Source organism: Heloderma suspectum, chromosome 3, assembly GCF_057233095.1.
Source record: "Heloderma suspectum isolate Gila_16-S chromosome 3, 16-S_ref, whole genome shotgun sequence".
NCBI lineage: Eukaryota > Metazoa > Chordata > Lepidosauria > Squamata > Helodermatidae > Heloderma > Heloderma suspectum.
In genome coordinates, this window is record NC_139460.1 from 15,477,874 (window position 1) to 15,500,306 (window position 22,433).

General features: G+C 47.5%; 1 protein-coding gene across 1 annotated transcript in view; it reads left to right on the top strand.

Annotated features, from left to right (window-relative positions):
* The first annotated feature begins 574 nt into the window (after positions 1-574).
* CCDC81 (coiled-coil domain containing 81) overlaps positions 575-22,433 on the top strand; it is a 37,145-nt gene continuing 15,286 nt past the window's right edge. Inside the window, exons 1-8 of the mRNA XM_084842515.1 lie at positions 575-866; positions 2,416-2,477; positions 4,864-5,020; positions 6,341-6,597; positions 9,127-9,212; positions 11,928-12,019; positions 14,349-14,466; positions 17,947-18,067. Of these exons, the coding sequence (XP_084698641.1) occupies positions 788-866; positions 2,416-2,477; positions 4,864-5,020; positions 6,341-6,597; positions 9,127-9,212; positions 11,928-12,019; positions 14,349-14,466; positions 17,947-18,067 (972 nt within the window). The 5' untranslated portion in view covers positions 575-787. The remainder of the gene's footprint in view (positions 867-2,415; positions 2,478-4,863; positions 5,021-6,340; positions 6,598-9,126; positions 9,213-11,927; positions 12,020-14,348; positions 14,467-17,946; positions 18,068-22,433) is intronic.

A 22,433-nucleotide genomic window follows, 5' to 3' on the forward strand; every position in this document is an offset into this window, starting at 1 on the left:
GGCAATGGCAGTGAGCGGGGGGGGGGGCACTGAGGGCGTCTTGCCCGAGGGCCCTCGATGACCTGGAGCCGGCGCTGTACACGCTTACCTGGGAGTAAGACCCGTTGAACTTGATTTAGCTTCTGACTAGACATGCATAGAGCCTCCCGCTGCACTGGAGCCGTCCCTTCAGAACTGGTGCCTGTGTTTGATTATTTAGTTAAATATTTAATACTACTACCAATAATAATTTTTAAAAATGAGCCGCTGGTATTAGCGGGCCCCCCCCCCCGTCTCCCATAGGTGGCAAGATGCCAAAAGAGCTCTGCCCCGGTGCCTTATTGGCTGTTTCTCCTGCCAATCAGCCACTTCCTTCCCATAGCAAGAGAAAAGGAGCGTCTGAACGATTCATGCCATGCTGAGCGGGGAGCCGCTATTGTGACGTCACCCCTAGTAACCGTGAGGGAGTCTCGCGTCCTAGCGACAGCCCCGCCCCCCATTCCTGGCCCCGCCCCCGCCCCTCGCAGTGGATGCTTCGCTTTTTCCAGACTTTCTCCGCCCTTCTCTCTTTTAAGGACAGTTTTCTTTTCTTTGCATTGATGCGGAGGAGGAAAAGGCGGGAGAGAAGGGGAATGGAGGCGACCTTTTTAAGGCTGTGCTTTAAAGTCAAGTGAGCAGAAGAGGCGGTAGGGGAGAGGATGTGATAGCCACTCTCCTTGGCGCAAAACCTCCAAAGACCAGCCCAGTCTACCTGGCTTTCGACTTGGCTTTTGCCTTGGTAGAGACAGGAGACATCATCCATGCGAAAATGCTGGAGACCATCCACACCGGCATCCTCGAGGGGGGCAGGAATGTATTCCTTACGCTGCCCAAGCTCACTTCAGAGGGTAAGCATTTTTTTTTTTTTAACAATTCTATTTTTAAAACCCAACTTTTCCGGATTAACCATGACACTAATACAATACAAAGCATTGTTATTAATGTAGCATTATCAATGTGCTTGGTATTTTTACAGAGTATCTTGCTTTTTTAAAAAAAAACCCTCCTTCTCCTTGTGTCCTATAATACTAGACTGGGTCAAGGACATCAATTGACGGTCAATTCAGGAAAGATGAAAGACAACAGGCTTCTCTGACCTCTGGCACATTCCAGATGTGTTGGACTACAACCCCCATCATTCCCAGCCAGCATGGCCAATGGGAGTTGCAGTCCAGCACATCTGAAGAGCACCAGGTTGGGGCAGGCTGCTCTAGATACAGTAAAGAGAGGACATCTTCACAGTTACGCAGGTTTGGGCAGAAGGCACATCAGGAAATACTGTTAGATCTCTGGCTGATTTGCAGTCGACTGGCAAGGGTTTCTGTTCTGACTCCACTGTCGAAAAACTAAAAAGCTCCCCCCCCCCCCCCCGCCAAACTAGGTTGTTGAAAATGAATGCTGAAGGGGTGGCAGGGTCCAGCGGGAGAAGACACCAGGAGTGGATTTTTGTGAGAAAGGACTTGTGAGCAGGGTTCCGGCACTGGTCACAAATTCCAGGGCTGCGCACGTGCTCCGAGGCACCCAGCTCCTTAATTTTTCATGTGTGTCCATCTGCCTGAGTCACTACTTTGCACCTGGCTTCCGTTGAAGCAGATCTTGCAAACCTGAAGTCTGCCCACCCCTGACTTTCAGAATTCGCTGTCACTAGGTGATGATAGTTTTGTTAATCTTTGTGAACCGCCCAGAGACCTTCAGCTACGGGGCGGTATAGAAATATAATGACTGAAATGATGGCCACTCGCTTAGGGCTAAACTATGTGCTTCATTAAATGCATAGTATGTAGCTGATTCTACCCCCCCCCCTTTTTTTTACTTTACTGTAAATGTGTGGGGCCCTGATCTGGGTCAGGGTGTGTGTGTTTAACTTTCCCAGCCAGCTGCTTCCCTCTCCGCCGCCCCCCCCCCCATACACACACACTTACAAGGCCTAAAGAAAAAAAACCTTCTGTTGGTGCAAGTGGCAAGTTGCAAAATAAACTTTGCAAAGTTTATCTTGCTTATATATCACTTCCTGATTTCAGTTGCTTTTAGCAGCTGAGTTCTTGCAATGCACTGATCTCAATTACCTATAATATATTTGTTTGGGAAATCTCAGTGAGGATGTAAACCTTTTGAATCAACAGATGAAACTGTTCCATGGCAACACTTTGGGTCCATAAATGAAATTCCAAAGTGAAACTGAAGTAACTCAACCATACTATCTGTGCCTAAAGGTCAACTGAATATCAAATATTGGTAGCACAAGGATATGGAGTTAGTCTCTCTCTCTCTCTCTCTCTCTCTCTCTCTTTCTCTCGGAAGTGAGGAGCTACTGAAAATAATGCTCAGACCATGATTTCTCCTCTTTTTACAGGACCAGGGTGTTATAAGATAAATATGTATTTCTTTGCATTTCAGAGGTCCTTAGTATTTGGGGCACCGTTTCTGAATTTGTTGAAAAGCAACTCTCCATGAATAAGGTGAGACTTCCTGTTTATTTATTCCAGGATTGCAGAACCTCAGACTCTGGGGGCTAATCTGGCCCTCCTGGATTCCCCAGATAGTCATGCCACCGTCCCTTCACTCCCCCCTCCCTCCCCACCCCCAACCACTGATTCTTTGGTGGTTTTACAACTTTTGTGCAGTTTCCCCCTATGAAGGATTGCCGAGATTAGTCCAACGACCCTGCAAGGTAAGACAGGGCAAATCTGGCCACAAATCCCCACAATAACCCAGTAGCCTTCCACCCAGGCCTATAGGCACTGAAATTAGCACTGAAGTTATGCAGAGCTGACCACACCAACTGAAAGTTAGGGGAAAGTTTATTGAAGGAAAAGGGACAATAGGGAAGGGAAGAGATGGTAGGTTGTGCAGGAAATTGCAAGCAAGATTACAATAAACAGAACACCCAGGAACGTTGAGAGCCTTTATACGCACCCCCAAGCAAAATAACAAAGTTAGCTAGTCTAGCCTATGCATACCAAAGTATGGGCCTTCTAGCATAGTTTCCAGCCATCAACACATCCAAGAACCATCAGGGCAAAGGAATAATAGAATCATAGAATAGTAGGGTTAGAAGGGTCCTATAAGACCATCGAATCCAAGCCCCTGCTCAAAGGAAGACGACCCTCCCCTTCCTCAGTCCCCTATTTAAGGCCCAGCCCTAGCAACTCAGGGCAGAACTCGTGAACAAATCACGAGGCTCAGCCCTGGGCGGACCACCCTCACCTCAGAAAAGGCAGGATCCCACCAGACACAGCTGTCATCTCATTCCCCATTAACACCGACTGAGCTTGGCCTAGAGCAGCAGGGCTGAGGAACTGCTAGATAACAACCAGCTCCGGGGGGTTACCTTGGATGTGACAGCCCAGCCTATTCTCATGGTAGAAAGCAGGCTGACATTCTTGACCCCCCCCCCATTCTTAAAGGTTGAAATGCCTCCCCTAAGGCTTCGTTACTGCCAGTAAGAGCTTTAAGCTAAAATATGCTGGCCTTTTTGGCCCTGTTCTTTTGCCTTCGGCCGTGCCGCCAGCTGGAATGTGGCCTCCCAAGAGCTTTTCCAAAATGGAAAATTGCGGCGCTTTGTCTCAAAGAGGTTCCAGACTCCTTTTTTATTCCTTCGCTTGAATCCATGTGTTATGAGTGGTTCCAACGCTTGAACATCCCAATAAATGCAGCCAGAGTGTACATAAGCTTCTCTTTTAAAAGAATGGGCAGTCAACTCCAAACTGTAGTGGTCAGAACATTTGTGGGCATTGCTACCTGTGTTTGGCTTCCTTTGGGAAGAGAGAAGCTTGTGGCATTTTGAAACGTTTAGTTTATTTACAAATATGCAAGTAGTGCAGGTGGAGGCAAGCCACGGGAGCACTCTCACAGGGCTGGCTCAAGACATTTTGCTGTTTAAGGCAGACAAGTTGGCACCCCCCTCGCTGAGCAGACTGAAGTTGAGCAGACTGGCGGGTGAATCACTTCAACAGTGGTAGTGGGATACAGCCCTCTGCCCCACCTGAGGCAGCAGGGTAGTTTAGGGGGCCCAGGACAAGATGTGGCATGCACAGCTCTTTCCTCCATCAGAGCTGAACAGCCAGAGAGTCCATGAGGAACAACCGGAAGGCTGCCTCCTAGCATCTGCCGCCTGAGGTGATCGCGTCACTCTGCCTAATGGTAGGGCCGGCCCTGCACTCATAGCAGGCAGCAGTTCTACTGCTTCCCATGAGATCCCCAGGGGGAGGCACCTGGATCCACTAACACTTTCAGCTCGGCTCTTGCTTTCTCCAAAAACTGCAGGCTCTTCCACACACAGGCTTTAAGAACCACCTTAGCTGGGGGATGGGGGGAGTTAAGAATTATAAAGAACATAAGAAAAGCCCTGTTGGATCAGGCCAAATGCCTATCTAGTCCAATATTCTGATCCCCATAGTGGCCAAGCTGATGCCTTCAGGAAGCCTAAAAGTTCCAGTGGCTTCTCCCATTCAAAACGCTCAAGGAAAGATTTCCAACTGTTTCCCAATCGTTAGTTCCCCATGAGGAGCCATCAACCATCCATTCTCAGCCATTAACATTCCATTAACTAGTCCCAATTAAGCAAACATTGCTTAATTAAGGTTCAGCAGTGGTGCTATTCACAATTATTAGGCAGCAATCCCACGACAATATATTTTTTTAAAGGCATGTCCTTCATAATAATCCTGACAACCATACTGTAAGGTAGACCACTGCTATTATCCCTATATTACAGATGTGTGCAGTGTAGTGGCTTGCCTAAGAAGTTTGTGTCTGACCTAAGATTTGAAGTACCTGCTCATAGCTCATGACCTTAACCATCACACTACTCCAGACTCTTGCTTATGAGTCTTTCTTTTTCAGGGTGTCTCAATACCAGGACTGGGGACGTTCTCCTTTCTGAGACAGAAGCTTGAAGTTGGCAGTAACAAGTACATTCTCCTACAACGGCCTGTGTTCCTTCTCTCTGAGAAACTAGCACAGATTCATGGACTGAAGTTTAACAAAATACACACTCCCGGTAAGAAATCAAGTTGCAGCATGATGATTTCCCCTGTATTCACATGCACAGTGAACACTTTACTGTGTACAACCAACCAAGTTAACCTCTAAGGGTAGTATCCAACATGGGCCTTGTGTGGATGGCCTAGGGTCACTGGAGGAGTTGCCCCTTCCAGAAACTAGCATTTTGGCTCGTTGCGGTGCTTCCCCCTGGAAGCGCTACATCGCAGCCACTGCTGGTGAGGACACCTGTGCATGCACTGGTGACCTTGGACAGCCTGTGCAAGGTCATGTTGGATACTACCCTAAGCAACAAACTCAATGCAAAAATGATGTTCTTTTCAAAGGGGAATGGTGGAGCTACGATGTAGCATTACTGTGAATGGCAGCAGAGCTGTGGAAATGGCAGGATGGTGGAACAAGGGAGCACACGCCTGGTTGTTGGCATAGGGATATAGGAAGCTGCCTATATAGTGACTGGGTTCACACAACACGATAACCCACACTCCAGGTTGAGTATGAGTTGAGTGTAGGTTGTTGAACTGTGGGTTGTTGTGTTGTGTGAACTCAGCCGTGCTAACAAACCATCGTTTTTTAACCACAAACAACCCACAGTTCACAACCCAACAACAAACCATGGATTCTCTTAATGGGTTATTTGTGGTTAACAAACCATGGTTTGTTAGCATGGCTGGCTTCACACAACACAACACTAACAGCAATAACCCACAGCTTGATGACAACCCACACTCAACCCATATTCAACCCTGAGTGTGGGTTGTTGTGTTGTGTGAATCTAGTGAGTCAAACCATCTGTACAAAGCCTTGGGGCATCTCTACACCAGCCTAAAATCCTGTATTTAAAATGCGGCTTTCTGCTTCCGACTCCCCTTTTCAGGTCCTTCCCCCTCCCGGTATCTGAGTCTTCCAGTATCTTTCATTGATCTCGCTCCTCTTCTTGCTGCTTTAACTCTTTTCAGGGAGGAAGCTGAAGCAGAACACAACGGGGTCATTTGATAGCTCATTGTCTGCCATCTATTTAAAAACGGAACAAAGGGCATTTAGTGCAGGAGACGCCCTGGAGGGTCACAGCAGGGTCACAGCATCATGTAAAGAGCCCGCAAACTTCTGTGAAGGAGCCATCCCAATCGCAGGATAAAAACTCCGTGTGAAGGAGCCCTTCGATTAGAAAGGGCATTTTGGCTAAAATGGAGTGGAGCTGGGAGAAATGTGTGAATAAGCCCTTGGGGTTCTTCTGACATCTTGCTCCACGTGTTGCATTGCCCTCTATACAAGCCATGCCCCCTTCAACTTCTTTTTCCCCACCACCCTTCCATAGGTGATATCCCAATTGTTCGGCTGAATTTCATTGTGTTATCCCTGGAGGGACCTTTTAACAGGGAGACTGTAGAGGGATGCGTCCGAGAAACACTTCTTTCTTTCTCACGGTCCATTGCCACCAAGCAGACGGTGGAGTTCACCTTCAAAGGGATTGGCGTTCTGATTATCCGAGACAGCAAGGTGAAAATGAAGTTCTACAAAGACTTTCTTCAGACCATGGATGGGAGCGGGGCTCTCCTGAAAGCTCTTTCAAATGTACGTACTTTTGTAATTTCCTTCTGGGTCTAGGTGTTGTTTTGGTCTTTCAGACTAATAACAATACTTGGCTTATACCAATTGTCATTCTATATATGCTCACTGTAGTCAAGACAATTCATTACTATACTTGCAACGTTTGGTTGATTATTTGGATTAAAATACATTTACAGTGCGTCCTATTCATGTCTACGTAGAAGTAAGTTCTACTGTGTTTAATAGAAATTATTCCCAGATAAGGGTATATACGATTGCCACCTTAATCAATGGAAAAGATTCTGTCAATCTTTTAGATTCCGTCACTTGATTTTATTATTTTTTAGTGCTCATAAAACTGCAGATTTATTTATCAACAGCAATTTTAGATCATTGCTAAATTGATTTAAGTTATCTGGGTGGTGTACAGATGGAAAAAAATTAAAACCATAAAATATAAAAGTAGGTCATGGATATAAAACAAAAATTGAAAAACCAAGTTATAACAGCATGAGAATAACGCTAGCAACAGAGAATGTAGTTGGGCTAAGGGTCTTAAAAAATACCCAAACATGTTTTTAAAACTGAAAAGCCTGGGAAAATAAAAAGGTCTTTCCCTCGCACTGAAAATACTGCAACATCCGTGCCAGGTGAGTTTTTCTGGGGAGGGCATCCCCCAACAGGAATACACCAGTAAAAAGGCACTCTCTTTGGTCACCACCCATTTGGTAGGGGCACCCAGAGGAGGGCCTCTGAAGAAGTTCTTGGGGGTCTCTGGAGAAGATCATATAGGAGGAGTTTCATTCATTTCATTTATTATCTTTCTATATCGCCCCATAGCTGAAGCTCTCTGGGTGGTTCACAAAAATTAAAAACCATTAAAATACATTATATAAAACCATTCACATAATGACATAGAACAAATAACACACACAACAACAACATATATCTAAAACAATTTAAAACAATCAGCCAGCGACTCATGATACGCCGCCAAATACCTGAGAGAAGAGGGCAGTTTTAACCTGGCGCCAAAAAGATGACGATGTTGGTGCCAGGCGGGTCTTGTCAGGGAGATTATTCCATAAATGGGGAACTACTTATGGGGAGTTGATCCTTCAGGTGTCCTGGCCCCAAGCTGCTGAGGGGCACCTTCCTCAACGTGGTGCCCTCCAGATGTTTTGGACTTCAGCACCGATCAGCCCTAGCCAGCATGCTGAAGCCCAGTGCAACGTCCTCCATCCATGCACACCTTGCTTAGCACGTATATCCTGGCCGAGACATTGTCAGTTGCTTATTTCAATTAAATGCCTGGGTTGATTTTTATGTGTTTTGCTCATGGAAATAATTTGGCGTGCAAGAGATAACTATAAGAAGAATACAGATGGCTTTGTATGAAAAGGCTGAGATACTGCAGGTGTCATGAGAATGCATGCTCATTCCAGGCAGGCCATCCCCCCCTGCATTAGGGACAGGGATGCTTCAGGGATTTGATCTTTGTGAAATCCAGAATGGACTTAGCTCACATCCGGGATCTTGGGAATTGTACTCCAAAACATCTGGAGGGCACCGGGTTGGGGAAGGCTGTTATAAGGCTTTAATACCAGCCCTTTGGATTGGGCCTGGAAACAGACTGGAAACCAGTGCAGATGACGAAGCACTGGTGTAACAGGGTTGTATTGGCCAATCCCTGTTAACAGTCTCGGTACCCTATTTTGGACCAGCTGAAGTGTCCAGGACACTTTCAAAGGCATCCCTGTGTATCACGCATTCCAGGAATCCAAACTTCTATCACAGGGGTGTTGAACCTCAGGCCTTCAGGCCAAATTCCCCAGATGGCCACGCCCCCTTCCCCCCCCCCAAGCCCATCATTTGGTGGCTTCCTGGCTTTTGCACAGGTTCCCCCCCCCCCATTCGAAAAGGCTGCAGTGCCTCTCCTAAGGCTTAGCTAATGGCAGTAAGACCTTTAAGCTAAAATATGTGGCTATTTTTGGGTTCCGACCGCTTTGCCTGTAGCTCTGCCCCTTTGCCTTTGGCCCCACACAACCACTGGAATGAGGCCCCTGAGAGCTTCTCCAAAATTGAATTTGGCCCTTGGACTGAAAGGGGTCCAGTGCCGCTGCTCGATCGTGTCCCCCCTTGGCTGCCTTTTTCTCTTAACTCAAAAGCCCCATAAGCTTTCACTTAGCGGTTGCAAGTTAGGAACACAGGAAGCTGCCTTATACTGACTCAGACCCTAGTCCATCTAGCCCAATGTTGTCTACACTGTGTGGCAGCAGTGGCACTCCAGGGTTTTAGGCGGGAGTTTTTCCAGCCCTTCTTGGAGTTACCAGGGATTGGACCTGGAATCTTCTGCATGCAAAGCAGGTGCTCTACCAGTTGAGCTACAGCACCTCCACAGTTGCGTTGGGCAAAGGAGTCTAACATCCACGATAAGAGGTTTTTTGCTGTTGTTTTAGAAGCGACCCATGGTTTTCAAAGAAGACATGCCTAGGTTGTGATAGCTTTGTAATTTGCCAGAAGCCATATTGACTGCCTCTTTTTCGGCTATAGAGGCCAGGGACGGGGGATTCGGTGTTGTCAGCCAGAGAGACCTCCACTCCGCATTCACGCACCTGTAATGTTGCCATGTTTCCAAGGTGGGTCCATTCACCTGATCCGCAAGTTGATTGTGCTTGTCCCTCTCTTATGTTGACGGGAAAGAGGCAAGGTTCAGTCATTTGAAGACTGCTTGGAAACTGCAATTAGTTGAAAACGCAGCCACCTAACTGTGACTACTACTAGTTTAAGGGTGCCGGGGGTGGGGGGCATCAGCCTTTTCAGACCCGGGACCCACCCAAGCATGCATTTGAGAACCCACTTCTTAATTTTGTACTGTGCATTTTTACAGTGGAGGCTGGTGGCTCCGATGTCAGTGGGGCAGTGAATCCGCTCCAGGTTTCAGTCAGAACTTTAAAGGAGCTATCCAAGGTGAGAAGCTTTAAACCTAGTAGGCCTAGGTAATATGGCACTGCTGGTTCCCACAGTGGAGGCTGGTGGCTCCAGTGGCAGAACCTATTTGGGGGATTGGGTTCAGCACCTTGGATAGCTCGTTTAGAGTTCTGACTGGTTCTGACTGAAACCCAGAGTGGATTCACTGACATCGGAGCTTCCAGCCTCCACTGCCTTTTTATCAGAGCCAGTTTCACGTTTGAGGGGCCCTTGGCAAAGCCTCTCCTGGTAGGTCCCTCCCTATGTCAGTGGGCTCCTGGCCACAGGCTTACCTGAGGACAGCAGCGGGCACCATTTTAAATGTCCCACAATGCTCTGGAGCGATGCTACTCAGGGGGCACTGTGGGATATTTTAAAATGGCAGCTCACAGACCCAGGGCAGGCGTCAGTGCCAGGGCCAGCCCAAGATGTTTTGTTACTTGAAGTGGAACAGCAAATGCCTGCACCTCTCCCCTGTGCATAGCGCCTAGGTTTGGCCAAGTTATTTTGACACTTGGGGAGAAAATTCCACACAGCCCTTCCCTTCCCTGAAAGTAGAAATACAAGAATAAATAACTAGCAGTTTGTTGGCCTTCATGACACCCAGAATCTGCCTCACTCTGCCCTGTGGTAGGGCTGGCCCTGCCAGCAGCAGTCCAAGGGCGCTGGGTGCTGATGCCAAGTCTGGTCTGTATCACGGTAGTGCTGCTGTTGCAACCCCCTATGAACCAGCAGCAGGTTCTAACTCACCAATTGAAGACCAGTGCTTTAGTTGGAGAAGTCAGGGTGCAAATCTGTGCCTGCAAAGCATGTGCTCTGCTCATAAGCTATGGCCATCCCTGCTTGAGACGTCTAGGTTGCCAGCCTCGGGGTGGAGTCAGACACACTGGGTCCTCTTCCTCAGAGCAGTTGCATGTTGATCTCCCTCAGATTATGTGCCTTGAATGAGCTTGGGGAACACAGGACCTCCAAGGTAGGTGTCTACATCTCGAGATCGTGGACAGAGTTGTCGAATGCCATGCGCGTATGTAACACGGCGGGGATGTGCAGACTTCAAGCTCCACCAAGTGGAGTCAGGTGCAAAATAATTGCTCGGGGCAGGCACACACCTAGTAGAATTAAGGAACTGGGTGCATCTAAGGACATGGCTTAGACGGAGAATTTATTTTCAGTATCAGAACTGTGCTTCCAGTTCTTTCACTCTCAAATCCACTCCTGGTTTCCCCTCCAAGCCTCCCTTCATTTCAGCAGCCAAATTTAGAGTGGGGTGGGGGAAACCATGTTTTTGTGTTTGCCCTTGTTGAACAATTGGGAGACATAAATCTTTGCTGATCTACTGCAAATCACCCACCAGTAGATCAGGGTGCAGAATGTTTTTGAAGTGGGGGCCGGATTGCCTGTCCCAGGCCCTCTGCAGGCTGGATGGTGCTGGTGGGTATAGCCATGCCCACTGATGTCATCCCCCCACCCCGACCATTTCATATTTTTTCCATGCTGAGAGAGGCACGGTGAAATGGACTTAACCGGCGCTGGGAAGCATAGCCACCCTTCTGAGCACCAGCTGAGATTTGTGCTTTGTGCAGCATCCCCATGGGAACGACTGCAAAACAACTTGGCTGGTAAGGCAAAGAGGAGGATTCCCTCCAGGGGGAAGGACTTGGAGGCCAAGCCCCACCCCCTGGAGGAACCCCACAGGCTCCACGGGCCAGACTGGGGAGCCCCGCGGGCCAGTTTAGGCCAACAGGCCGGGGGTTCTGCACCTCTGCAGTAGATCCTGGTCTACCTTCTGCCCACCCCTGATGTACAGTATACACACATTGGGGAAACAGCCTCTGCCTTGTCCCTCTGCCTTGTTCCTGGGTAGGGTCTATAGCAGCTTTCCCAACTTGCCATGCTGGCTGAGGATGATAGGGGTTGTAGTCCAGTGCATCTGGAGGGCTCTGAGTGGGGAAGGCTAATCTATAGTGTGTAGTGTCTGATGTGTGTATGCTCAGACCACACAGTCTTGAGGAGAAGGACATATTGCATGCATTGGGCCTATATGTATTGGATGCTACCTGTTGGAGGCCTCTGCCTCTACTTTGCACTGAGGACCCTGCCTTTCCCATGGAGCCAGAGGCCCAACAAGGCCAACCCCTGGTGCCATTCCTGAAAACAAAGAGGGCTATGTTTACATTTAAAAGGACTGTGTATCATATCACCCGAACATGGAATTTGAATGTAGGTTGGTTGGTTGGTTTGCTGAATCAAGAGTGTTCCCTTTGTAAGTAAAACCTGCCAGGTATAAATGGTAGTGTGATGTGAAGAGATTTTTGAGGGCTGGGTTGTGCAAAAGGGCACTCAAGCCCCTTCGTTATGGTTGATTCTTTCCTTCCCCCTTGTAGGATTGAGATGAAAGAAATGGAAGCCATCGCGGAAGAAGATGAAAAGTCGAGCAAAGAAAAGGAGCAGACGGAGAAAGAGAACAGCAAAAAAGGTTGGGCAAAAGTTTTAATTTTCGCCAGCCATTTTATCGTCATTTAGTCGGTGGGTAGTAAGAATTTCTCTGTATACCAGCTGCTTTTCTTGGATGTGTCCCAAGTTGTCCTGGAAACTGGCTGTATAGAACTGGGGGCCTTCAAGGTGATGTCTGTAGGCAACTCTCTTTGTGCCTGCCAGGCTCCCTGGCCCTCCTCTTTTTATACATATAAAAGAAGATATGACTTTCATGGAGGATAAGGCTTATTTATTTATTTACACACACACACACACAAATATATATATAAAAGCTGGGAGGCTGGTGTGCTGCAAAGCACCAGGCTCCAGCACTATCTCTGTTTCCTTTATTTCTTTGTTTTGGCATGGTGTGTCTTTTGCGTGGGGTTTGGGGAAACGTTTGGTGTTCTGGCTGGGTTTCAAATGTGTGGCGTGTGTACATACGTTTTGCCTGACGGGTGTGTGTGTATTGCGTGTGTTTTCCTTCTGTGAAGTGGGCATTTTGTGACTGGCCATGGCAGCCATTTTATGAATTGGAAAGCCTCCTATGGCAGCCATTTTGTGAAAGTACTCATGGCACCCTCTCAAAATTCCAAATGTGCCATTGCCCCAAAAACGTTGGAGATGTTATCAAAGGCCAAATCAGGCACCAAGTAGAAATGTAAAATCTCTGGAAATGTTGAAGCCATGAAAAAAATAATTTCACCCCCCCCCAAGGTTTTTGTGATGGAAACTTTGGCAAAAACTAAGATATATGCAATATATACCATACCTAAACTTACTTTGCTACTTCAGCGACATGGGATGTATTGTGTATTAGCACATAAAGTTGTATCATTTGGTATATGAAATGTAAATGTATCTGAGCCTTAGTCTCAGAGTCAGCCCTCACATTAGGCAGGGTGAATCCCCTACCTCAGGTGGTGGAGCGGGAGGAGTGGCAAATTGCACACTCCCCCTGCCAGGAGGGCCCACTGCCACCTTGCTCCAGCGAGGCGGCACTACAGCTGGTGCTCCGGAGAGCCCCACCGGCTGCTCTCCCACTGTGGCATTTGCGACAGTGGAATTGCAAGACCAGGGGGGCTCTCTGGAGCAGCCGCCCACACAGTGGCGCTGCAACAGGTGCTCTGGAGAGCCCCGCTGGTCCTACCACTGTGGCAAATGCTGCAGTGAGAGAATGGCTGGTGGGGCTCTCCAGAGCAGCCCCCCATTCTCTGGATTACTCTGAGATCCTGACGTGGTACAGGCAGGCTCTGCGAACCTGACACGCAGTACAGGTGATCTCCAGGGACACCCCTCCTGCTGTGCCTGGCTCTGAGGAAGGACCCCCTTAGAGTCAGCCACTTGGGACTGGCCACCTCTATGAAGAGCTGTGCCAGCGGCCTCTCTCTCCAGTGAGCCCATCGGTCCTCTGGCTTATGCCGAGAGGATTCTCAGTGCGGACCAGAGGACAAGCAGCAATGGCAATGAGTGTGGGTGATGCAGCGGCAGATGTGTGTGTTCTCCTGCCTTAGGTGGTGGGAGAGCTTGTGCTGGCCCTGCATAGGCTGCAGTTTTATACATACAATTACCTAGACGTAAGCGTCATTAACTGCAGTGGGGCTCAGCATCTGAGTAAATATGCACAGGATTTGGGTGTTAGTTTTATTCAAACAATAATGACAAATAGGGCCGGCCCTACCATTGAGCAAAGTGAAGCAGTAGCGTCAGGTGGCAGCAAGGTATTGGAGGAGAGACCTGTGTGCCATGTGCTCTGCACCTCCTACGTTAGCCTGCTGCCTTCAGGTACAGTGAAGGATGCTGTCTTATTATCAGTATTAAGACAGAATCATCTGCCAGTCCAGTCAGGTTTTATACATGGAAAGGGAGGGGGCGCCTTCTTGTCCTTTGCTTCAGGCAGCAAAATGTCTTGGGCTGCTCCTGATGACAAATATACCCAGTGTTAGCAAGTGAGTCAATCATGCTATGTCAAGCACTTTCAGGGCATTTTGTGGAATTCAAAGTGGTGGCCCTGGTTCCAATGATGGCCAGCTAACTACCCTTAGTAGGGGCTGAATTGAGACGAGGCATGGCTAAAACCATAAATCACAGAGAGCTGCAGGAGGCAGAGTCCTGTGTAGATGGTTGCTTTGGACTTCAGGAGCCCATCATTCTTTCATTTATTTATCCCTTGTGGCATGCTAAGAGCTCTCTCAGCACACCAGCGTGCCCTGGTAGACAATCAAGTTCGTAATGTGTATTACTCACAGCTAGCTTTAATAAGGCCCCTTTGCTGACTGCTTGCAGTTGCAGCGTGGAATTCTCAGGCAACCTCTGCTCTTGTTTGACAGAAAACGTTTCGATGAAGCGCCTTCTCTCTCGCCAAGTGATTTCTCCGGCCAAAGTCACGGGGGTCAGCTTGACTGAAGAGCCTGAGAAGATCCTTAAGCCCAAGCTTCCTCCTGCAAGGTGAGATCTTGATCCTGAGGGCACCACTTCTGAGTAGACATGCAGAGGCTTGGTAATTGGGATGCTATTTGAAAGTGTTGCTGACTGATTCATGCAGAAGTCCTGCGTACTTCTGAGTAGGATGAACATTGGTAATAATCACATTTGGCCCCACCTACAGATAGAATGTGGCCTCCAAGACTTTTCCCAGATTGGAATTTGGCCCTCTGGCTGAAAAAGTGTCCGCACTCCTGGCCTAGCCTCCAGCCTAACATCTGGAGGGCTACAAGTTGCCCTCTCCCTGGGCTAGCCCATGACTGTCTACACTGGTTGGTTGCAACTCTCTAGTGTCTCAGGCTGCGGTCCCTTTCCCAAACTGGCTACCTCCTCCTTTAAAAAATAAATCAGGAGATGCTGGGAATTGCAAGTAGGATGTTCAGCATGCAAAGTCTGTGCTCTTCTACCACTGTGCTATAGCCCCTCTGAGCCCATTTAACTTGTAAAAATAATTGAGCTCAGTAGCCCATCCTGTTATAAGGGTTCAGAGAGGGTAACAACAGCTTGTAGGCCATAGCAGCCAAACCTCAAGTACATGCATTTCCTTTCCTTCCTTAGAACTGCCCTAAGATTTCAGCATCCAGGGTAGTTTATATATGCCTGCATCCATCTCATTTCACACAAACACCCCCTCCCCCCCCACAGCTGCAATTGTCCTTTCTCCTTCATCTCCCCATGCACTTAAAATGTGACAGTCTTCAGGACAGCAACACCTTTGTCTTATTTTACATCCTAGATCAGGGGCAGGCAACCTTTTTGGGTCCATGGGCACATTTGGCAATTTGAGAAACTGTCCTGGGCACCACCACAAAATGGCTGCCATTGGAGGTGTGGCAAAGGACAAGCAACCTACTCAAAAGACTGAGTCCAAGGCAGAGGCGGGGTCTGAGCCCCATTGCTCTAAACAACTCCTTGGAACCCAAAATTTTCAGCACAAACAGAAACCTATTTCATAGCAATCCCAGCTGCTAGTCAGAAAATGTATCAAATGTTTTAAAAAGTGGGAGGGGTAGGGCACTTTGGTGGGTCACAAGCGTCCAGGACGAATTGGTGCCTATGGGCACCATGTTGCCTTCTCCTTCTAACTGGCCCAGTTCTGACATCACAGTCAAATCATGGTTTGCCTGTTGGGACCAAGCCTCGGGCTCTCGTACTCATCTCGCAGAGCCAAGTTCCCTCTGTCACTTTGTGGTCAACAATAATTGTAGTTTGAATCAGGCAGGCAATGGTTGCTGCCAACCAGAATATGCCTCCATCATTTGCAAGAGGTACTTAAGCCATCCTAGACCCACTGATTCTCCCCTCCAAATCCCCCCCAAGATGATTTCCTCCTCCCCCTCACAGCTGGTCTCATGCCTGATTTTGGAGCCTTGCCAGGTGGCAAAAAAAATTAAGCTGCCAAGGGTTCATTTGCCAGGGAGAACTGGCAGATGCAGGAAGGGTTCAGCATCCATCTCGCATCCAGTCATTCTGTCGTGCCAGTGCCCCCCCCCCCCCGCAGTTTCTGCATTGGCGTTATAAAGGAAGCAGAACCTTCTCCACCCTCCTATCTAATTTGGTCCTCAGGGAGCTAATCCTGTGTGTATTTGCACAAGGGACTTGAGTTGGTACCCAGACATAGGAGTCACTTTAGAAACTCTTCTTTTTTGTGAAGTATGTAATGTGAGGTACAGCTCCTTTGGTTTCTCCTGACATCTCCTTCCTCTTCCCATATGCTCTTTGTAGCTGCTGTTGTGATTGCTGAGTGACAAGCCTTATTGAAAGAGGTTTAGGATCCTCTTTCTCGGTGCGAGCGAATTCTATCCTTTTCCCTGATGACAAGAAACTGTCAGGTTTTGACGAGGTCACCGTCTTCTTTGTTGGAGAGCTTGTAAATGTTTTAAGGGCTTGTCTGAGGTGTGTGGAATGCCAGCAGTTGCTTTTCAGGATTGATGATAAACATATCTGGAGAATTGACTTGCATGTAATTAAACATGCAGGAGCCCCATTCTGTTTAATTGGAAGGGTTCCTTTGTATGGTGCTGGTGGGGAGAAAAATGGATGAGTTAAACCTCCTCCATTAGATTTCTGTGCAAGGGGTTCTGGGTTAACTCTGAGGCATCTTCTTTGCAAGCAAAAGCTTATTATAATGTTGCTTTCCACAATAGAAATGCCAGAGATGAACAGGCAGATGAAATTTCAGCTTACCGCTTTGCATTCTTATTATTGAGATAATACTGCTGGGCACACCCCAAGTGGGTAGAAGTGACAGGGCTTCGTCTCCTTTGGATAGGAGAGCATTGGAGACCCATGCTATCTTTTGTAATCTTTGTTTCACTTACAAATATTGAAGGCACAGTATATTGGGACGACCAGGCAGATCGTCCCAGTATATTGGGACGACCAGGCAGATCGTCCAGGCAGATCGGCAATGCTTCACAAGGTACTCCACATTCAGCCAACCCAACTGCACACTCTCCACATGCCCCATAGTTCAGAACTGCTTTAGACCTGTTTCTCTGGCCTTCCCCTTAGTTCTGAGAGTGTCACATTCTAAAGGCACCGGGAGAGAGATTCTCAGCAGTCAGGAGAGCATTAGCTCCCATTGCTGAAATTGTCGGCCTGCACTATTGACCAACCATCAAATCTAACGGAGGATGGACTTCCAACATTCATAACGATCTAGTCCAAATGATGCTAAAGGTAACTGCAATAACTAAACACAGTGTGCATGTAAATCCCTCTTGGTAGCAGGGATGGGCGAGAAATTTGTTCCATTGAGTTTTTAGTACAAATTTACCAAATTTGCACCTCCTGAGCTAATATGTGAGCTGTGTGCTGATATCCGCACTTTTCCAAGCATGGTGATGCAGTTCACTGGGGGGAAATGCACACAAAAATGTCCATTTTAGTGAGGTGCACGTGAAATACATAAATTAGAGAAAACTGTGTACAAAACTGTATTACAGCAATAGAAAAATACTTGGAAAGCATGTATACTTGAAGAATGTGTATATTTGGAAAAAATGCGAGCAAAAAAGGTGTGGGTTTCCATGCGTTTTTTTTTTTAACTTGCACAATTCTTTGGAAATGGGATGGAAGGAACTTAAGCCTGCAGATCCAAAAATCTTGGTGAGAACTAAATTAACAGATATCTCCATCTCTACTTGGTAGTCTGTGGTGCACTGATACCATCCTGTCCCCCCACCTGCCCCGTCTGCACTCCGATGGGATGACTGTGAGACTAGTTCTGGTGCGGCCATGTTCTTGCCATTGACACAGGAGTGCCGTGAGGGCGGTGGGAGGGGGGGGGGAATGCCTTGTCTTTCCCCCAGACACAATCCTGCATTTCTAGTGGTATATCACAGCTTTAAAAGTGGAACCTGAGCAGCTGACATGTGCGTGTGCTGCTGCTTTTACTTTTGTGGCTATCTTTCCATACTCACTGTGTTTTGTGCTCACTAGGCAAACGACGCCTGTTCCTGATGCCTCAAAGGCAGAGCAGGAAGCCAGCCCCACCCAAAAGCCGGTCCCCAGATCCCGGACTCCATCCCCAATTTGTCAAGATCATGGTAGGGCAGGACAGGTATACTATGTAACTCTTCTTTGTTTTGTCAGCTATATCTGTGTGGGGGTAATTGTGGCTGCTGGAGTGAGGGGGTGTGGTTGGTAGCAGGTGGCCCACAGCCTGTATTTGGCCCACAGATTGATGCCGCTTGACCCACCATTCACCTACAGTCAGTGCCAGAAACACTGGAACAAGGATAACTGTTTTGGCAGTTGGCCTCTGTACACCACCACATTGAAGTTGAAAGGAAACACACCCAGATGGGAGCGAAGTCAGGACTTTCAGCTGTAATTCAAGGGGTGTGACAAAAGTGGGGCACTAACCATTCAGGAAGGACAGCCAGTGGCATACGCCCTCCCCCATCGTTGGTGGCTCATAATTAATGGAACGAACGGCTGACAAGCAGCTGCATGGCCAGGTGTGGCCTGTTTCCTGGGTATCCCATGACCGATCAAGTAGATACAAGGCCTGGAGGTGGTTCTGAGTGTTACATTTGCATTTGGTAGCTTTTCACTGGAACTCCCAGTCCCAACATGAGGTCCAAAGAGGTGTCCATGCGAGTGAAGGAGGCCATCATTAGGCTGAGGAAACAAAATAAACCCATCAGAGAGATAGCAAAAACAGTGGGAATGGCCGATACAACAGTTTGGAACATCCTGAAAAAGAAGGAATTAACTGGCAAGCTCAGCAACAGCAAAAGGCCTGGAAGACCACGGAAGACAACTCAAGTGGATGACTGCAGAATTCTGCTCATGGCAAAGAGGAACCCTTTCACAACATCTAGCCAGGTCAAGAACGCTCTTGCAGAGGTAGGCATGTCATTGTCAACATCTACAGTCAAGAGACGGCTTTATGAATGTAAATATAGAGGCTTCACAACAAGGTGCAAACCACTGGTAACACTCAAGAACCGAAAGGCCAGATTAGCCTTTGCCAGCAAACACCTAAAAAAGCCTGCCCAGTTCTGCAATAAGATTCTTTGAACTGATGAAACCAAGATTAACTTGTACAAGAATGATGGGAAGAGAAAAGTATGGAGAAGGAACGGAACAGCTCATGATCCAAAGCATACCACATCATCTGTCAAACATGGTGGAGGCAGTGTTATGGCATGGGCATGTATGGCCGCCAATGGAGCCGGGTCACTGGTGTTTATTGATGACCTGACTGCTGATAAAAGCGGCAGGATGAATTCTGAAGTGTATAGGGCTATACTTTCTGCTCAGATTCAGCCGAATGCTGCCAAACTGATAGGACGCCGCTTCATATTGCAGATGGATAATGCCCGAAAGCATACAGCAAAAGCTACGCAAGAGTTTCTCAAGGCAAAGAAGTGGGATGTTCTTCAATGGCCAAGTCAGTCACCTGATCTCAACCCAATAGAGCACACTTTTCACTTACTGAAGACAAGACTGAAGGCTGAAAGACCCACAAACAAGCAGCAGCTGAAGGCAGCTGCAGTAAAGGTCTGGCAAAGCATCTCGAGGGAGGAAACTCAGCATTTGCTCATGTCCATGGGTTCCAGACTTCAGGCAGTCATTGACTGCAAAGGATTTTCATCCAGGTATTAAAGGCGATCCTTCAGTTTGAAATTATGTTGGTTTGTTCCATTACTTATGAGCCCTCAACGATGGGGGCCTGTGTATGCCACTGGCTGTCCTTCCTGAATGGTTAGTGCCCCACTTTTGTGACACCCCTTGAATTACAGCTGAAAGTCCTGACTTCGCTCCCATGTGGGTGTGTTTCCTTTCAACTTCAGTGTGGTGGTGTACAGAGGCCAACTGCCAAAACAGTTATCCTTGTTTCAATATTTCTAGCCCTGATTGTACACCTTTCTGTTGAGTGATAGATAAATTTGGGCTCCAGACAATTTCCGTGTCAGAAAGAGAGGAAGCCCTGGTTGTGTCAAGTGCATTTCCTCCAGTCTCCAATCTGATTCATACATCGGATGGCTTCCACGCATTGGAGTCCTGGAATATAAGGGGCAACCATTAGGCTCATGACCCAGCTTGGGATCACATGGACGTTCTGATTGTATGAACTGGTGCTTCCACACTGGGCAATTTACACATGGTTGCCATGTTTTCTGTGATTTATACTGTCAATGCCATGTGGGTTTGCTGGTGGTTTTCCTATCCCTGGAGGCCATTGTGTGGAGGCCACTGGCTGTATCATCCCCCCTCCCCCCTGCCCTCTGGAGGTTGGCAACGGACTTTTCTGGCTAGGCTTTCAGTGAGGGTGATATACAAGTGGGTACAAGTGAGTAAAAGTCCTGCATTTAGGGACACACACACAAAATTAAGGCTCAAGTATAGCTTAGAAAAAATGTGAGTAAGGGAGGACACGGTAGAGGTGTACAAAAGGGTGCATGGTATGGAGAAAGTGGATGGGAAGACATTTTTCTCCCTTTTTCATAATACTAGAACCTGGGGTCATCCCATGAATCTTATTGGTGGGAGATTCAGGACAGATACTTCTTCACACTGCACATAGTTCAACTACGGAAGTCGTTACCACATGTCGTAGTGATGACCAACTTGGATGGCTTTGAAAGTGGGATTGGACCAATTCCTGGAGAAGTCTATCGATGGCTACTAGTCCTGATGGCCCTGTGCTGCCTCCATTATCAGAGGCAGTATGCTGTGTATACCAGTTGCTGAGGAACATGGGCAGGAGGGTGCTGTTGCACTTGTGTCTTGTTTGTGGATTTCCTGTGGGCAGCTGCTTGGCTACTGTGTGAACAGAATGCTGGACTAGATGGACCCTTGGTCTGATGCAGCAGGGCTCTTCTGATATTCTTATGTTTATAGGGTGTGTGTTGGGGGGGAGGGGAGAGAGGGGATGCTGGCTTGTCAGCTGTACATAATAATATAGGAGGCTCATGCTGAATCAGACCAAAGGCCTGCCTCGTCCAGCACTCTGTTTCCAGAATGGCCAACCAAATGCCTCTGAGGACCACAATAGGACATGAGCACAAAAGCACCCTCCCGCTCATCTTTTCCAGCAACCGGCATTCAGAAGCATACAGCCTGTGTTACTGGAGGTAATATGTAGCCATCATGACTAGTAGCCATTTATAGTCTTTAATCTTCCATGAAAACACGTGAAAAGGATCTCGGGGTCTTAACTGATCACAAGCTGAACAAGAGCCAGCAGTGCGATGTGGCTGCTAAAAAAGGCTATTGCAATCAGCCTGCATTTAACAGAAGCATGGTGTCCACATCATGAGAAGTAATAGTTCCATTCTATTCTCTGCTGGTCAGGTGCATTTGGAGAACTGTGTCCAGTTCTGGGCACCACATTTTAAGAAGGATGTAGACAAGCTGGAGTAAATCCAGAGGAGTGTAACAAGGATGGGGAGGGGTCTGGAGTCATATGGTGAATGATTGAAAGAGCTGGGTATGTTTAGGAGACCTGAGAGCTGTCTGTCTTCATATATCTGGAGGGCTGTCATGCTGAAGATGAAACAGATTTGTTCGCTGTTGCTCCAGAGGGCAGGACTAGAACCAAAGGGTGGAAATTGCAGGGAAGTAGATTTCGGCTAAAGAGTAGGAGAAAGTTCCTAAAGGTAAGAGCTGTTCAACAGTGGAACAGACTGCCTTGGGGAGTTCTCCTTTGCTGGAGGTATTTAAGCAGAGGCTGGATGGCCTTATGTTGTAGCTGACCTACATGGTCCCTTCCAGCTCTATGATTCTGTGAGTAAGAGAGAAGGGAACAAATATAAGATGGAGCATAGAGAGACATCATTCTCTCTGTGAGGACCCTGCAAATACATGTGATAATATATCATGTATTTTTTTTCTGATGGCATTTCCTTAGTATTAAATTACACTAGTTGATGCATATTCAACTCTTCTTGAAACAAGCCTTCTACATGACTGAATAAAAGATCAATTAAAAAAAATAAAATAAAAAGTAAATAGAATGTTTGCATATGTGAGGGCCCAAATGCTGTCAAGGATTTCTGAGTTGGAACAAGATGTGTATTTGTTTTTCCTGTATAGATTCTAGAAAAACTAATAAGTTTTCCAGCAACTCCAAAATCCTTTAATGGGATTTGGGCCAGTGCATGAGCAGTCAGTGAGACAGATATGTGTGTGCATAGCATATGCTATGCCAGTATTGCCCATGACTCTTCCATACTTCCTGGGGAAGTCTGGATGTAGCAGAGTTGCTGCTGAGAGTTTCTCCAGCCCTACATTTTTAACGCAACCACAAAGCGATGGACATGTAGAACAATCAGGCTAACACATTTCTTATGCCATATATTTTCTGCCACAAAAATCTAGCTTTTAAGATAAGTACTGCTTGTGGGTAGTTCGGTGGACTGGGGAGGTGATGTTCAAACTGTTCTAAATGGGGGTTCACTCCCATAAAGCTGGGA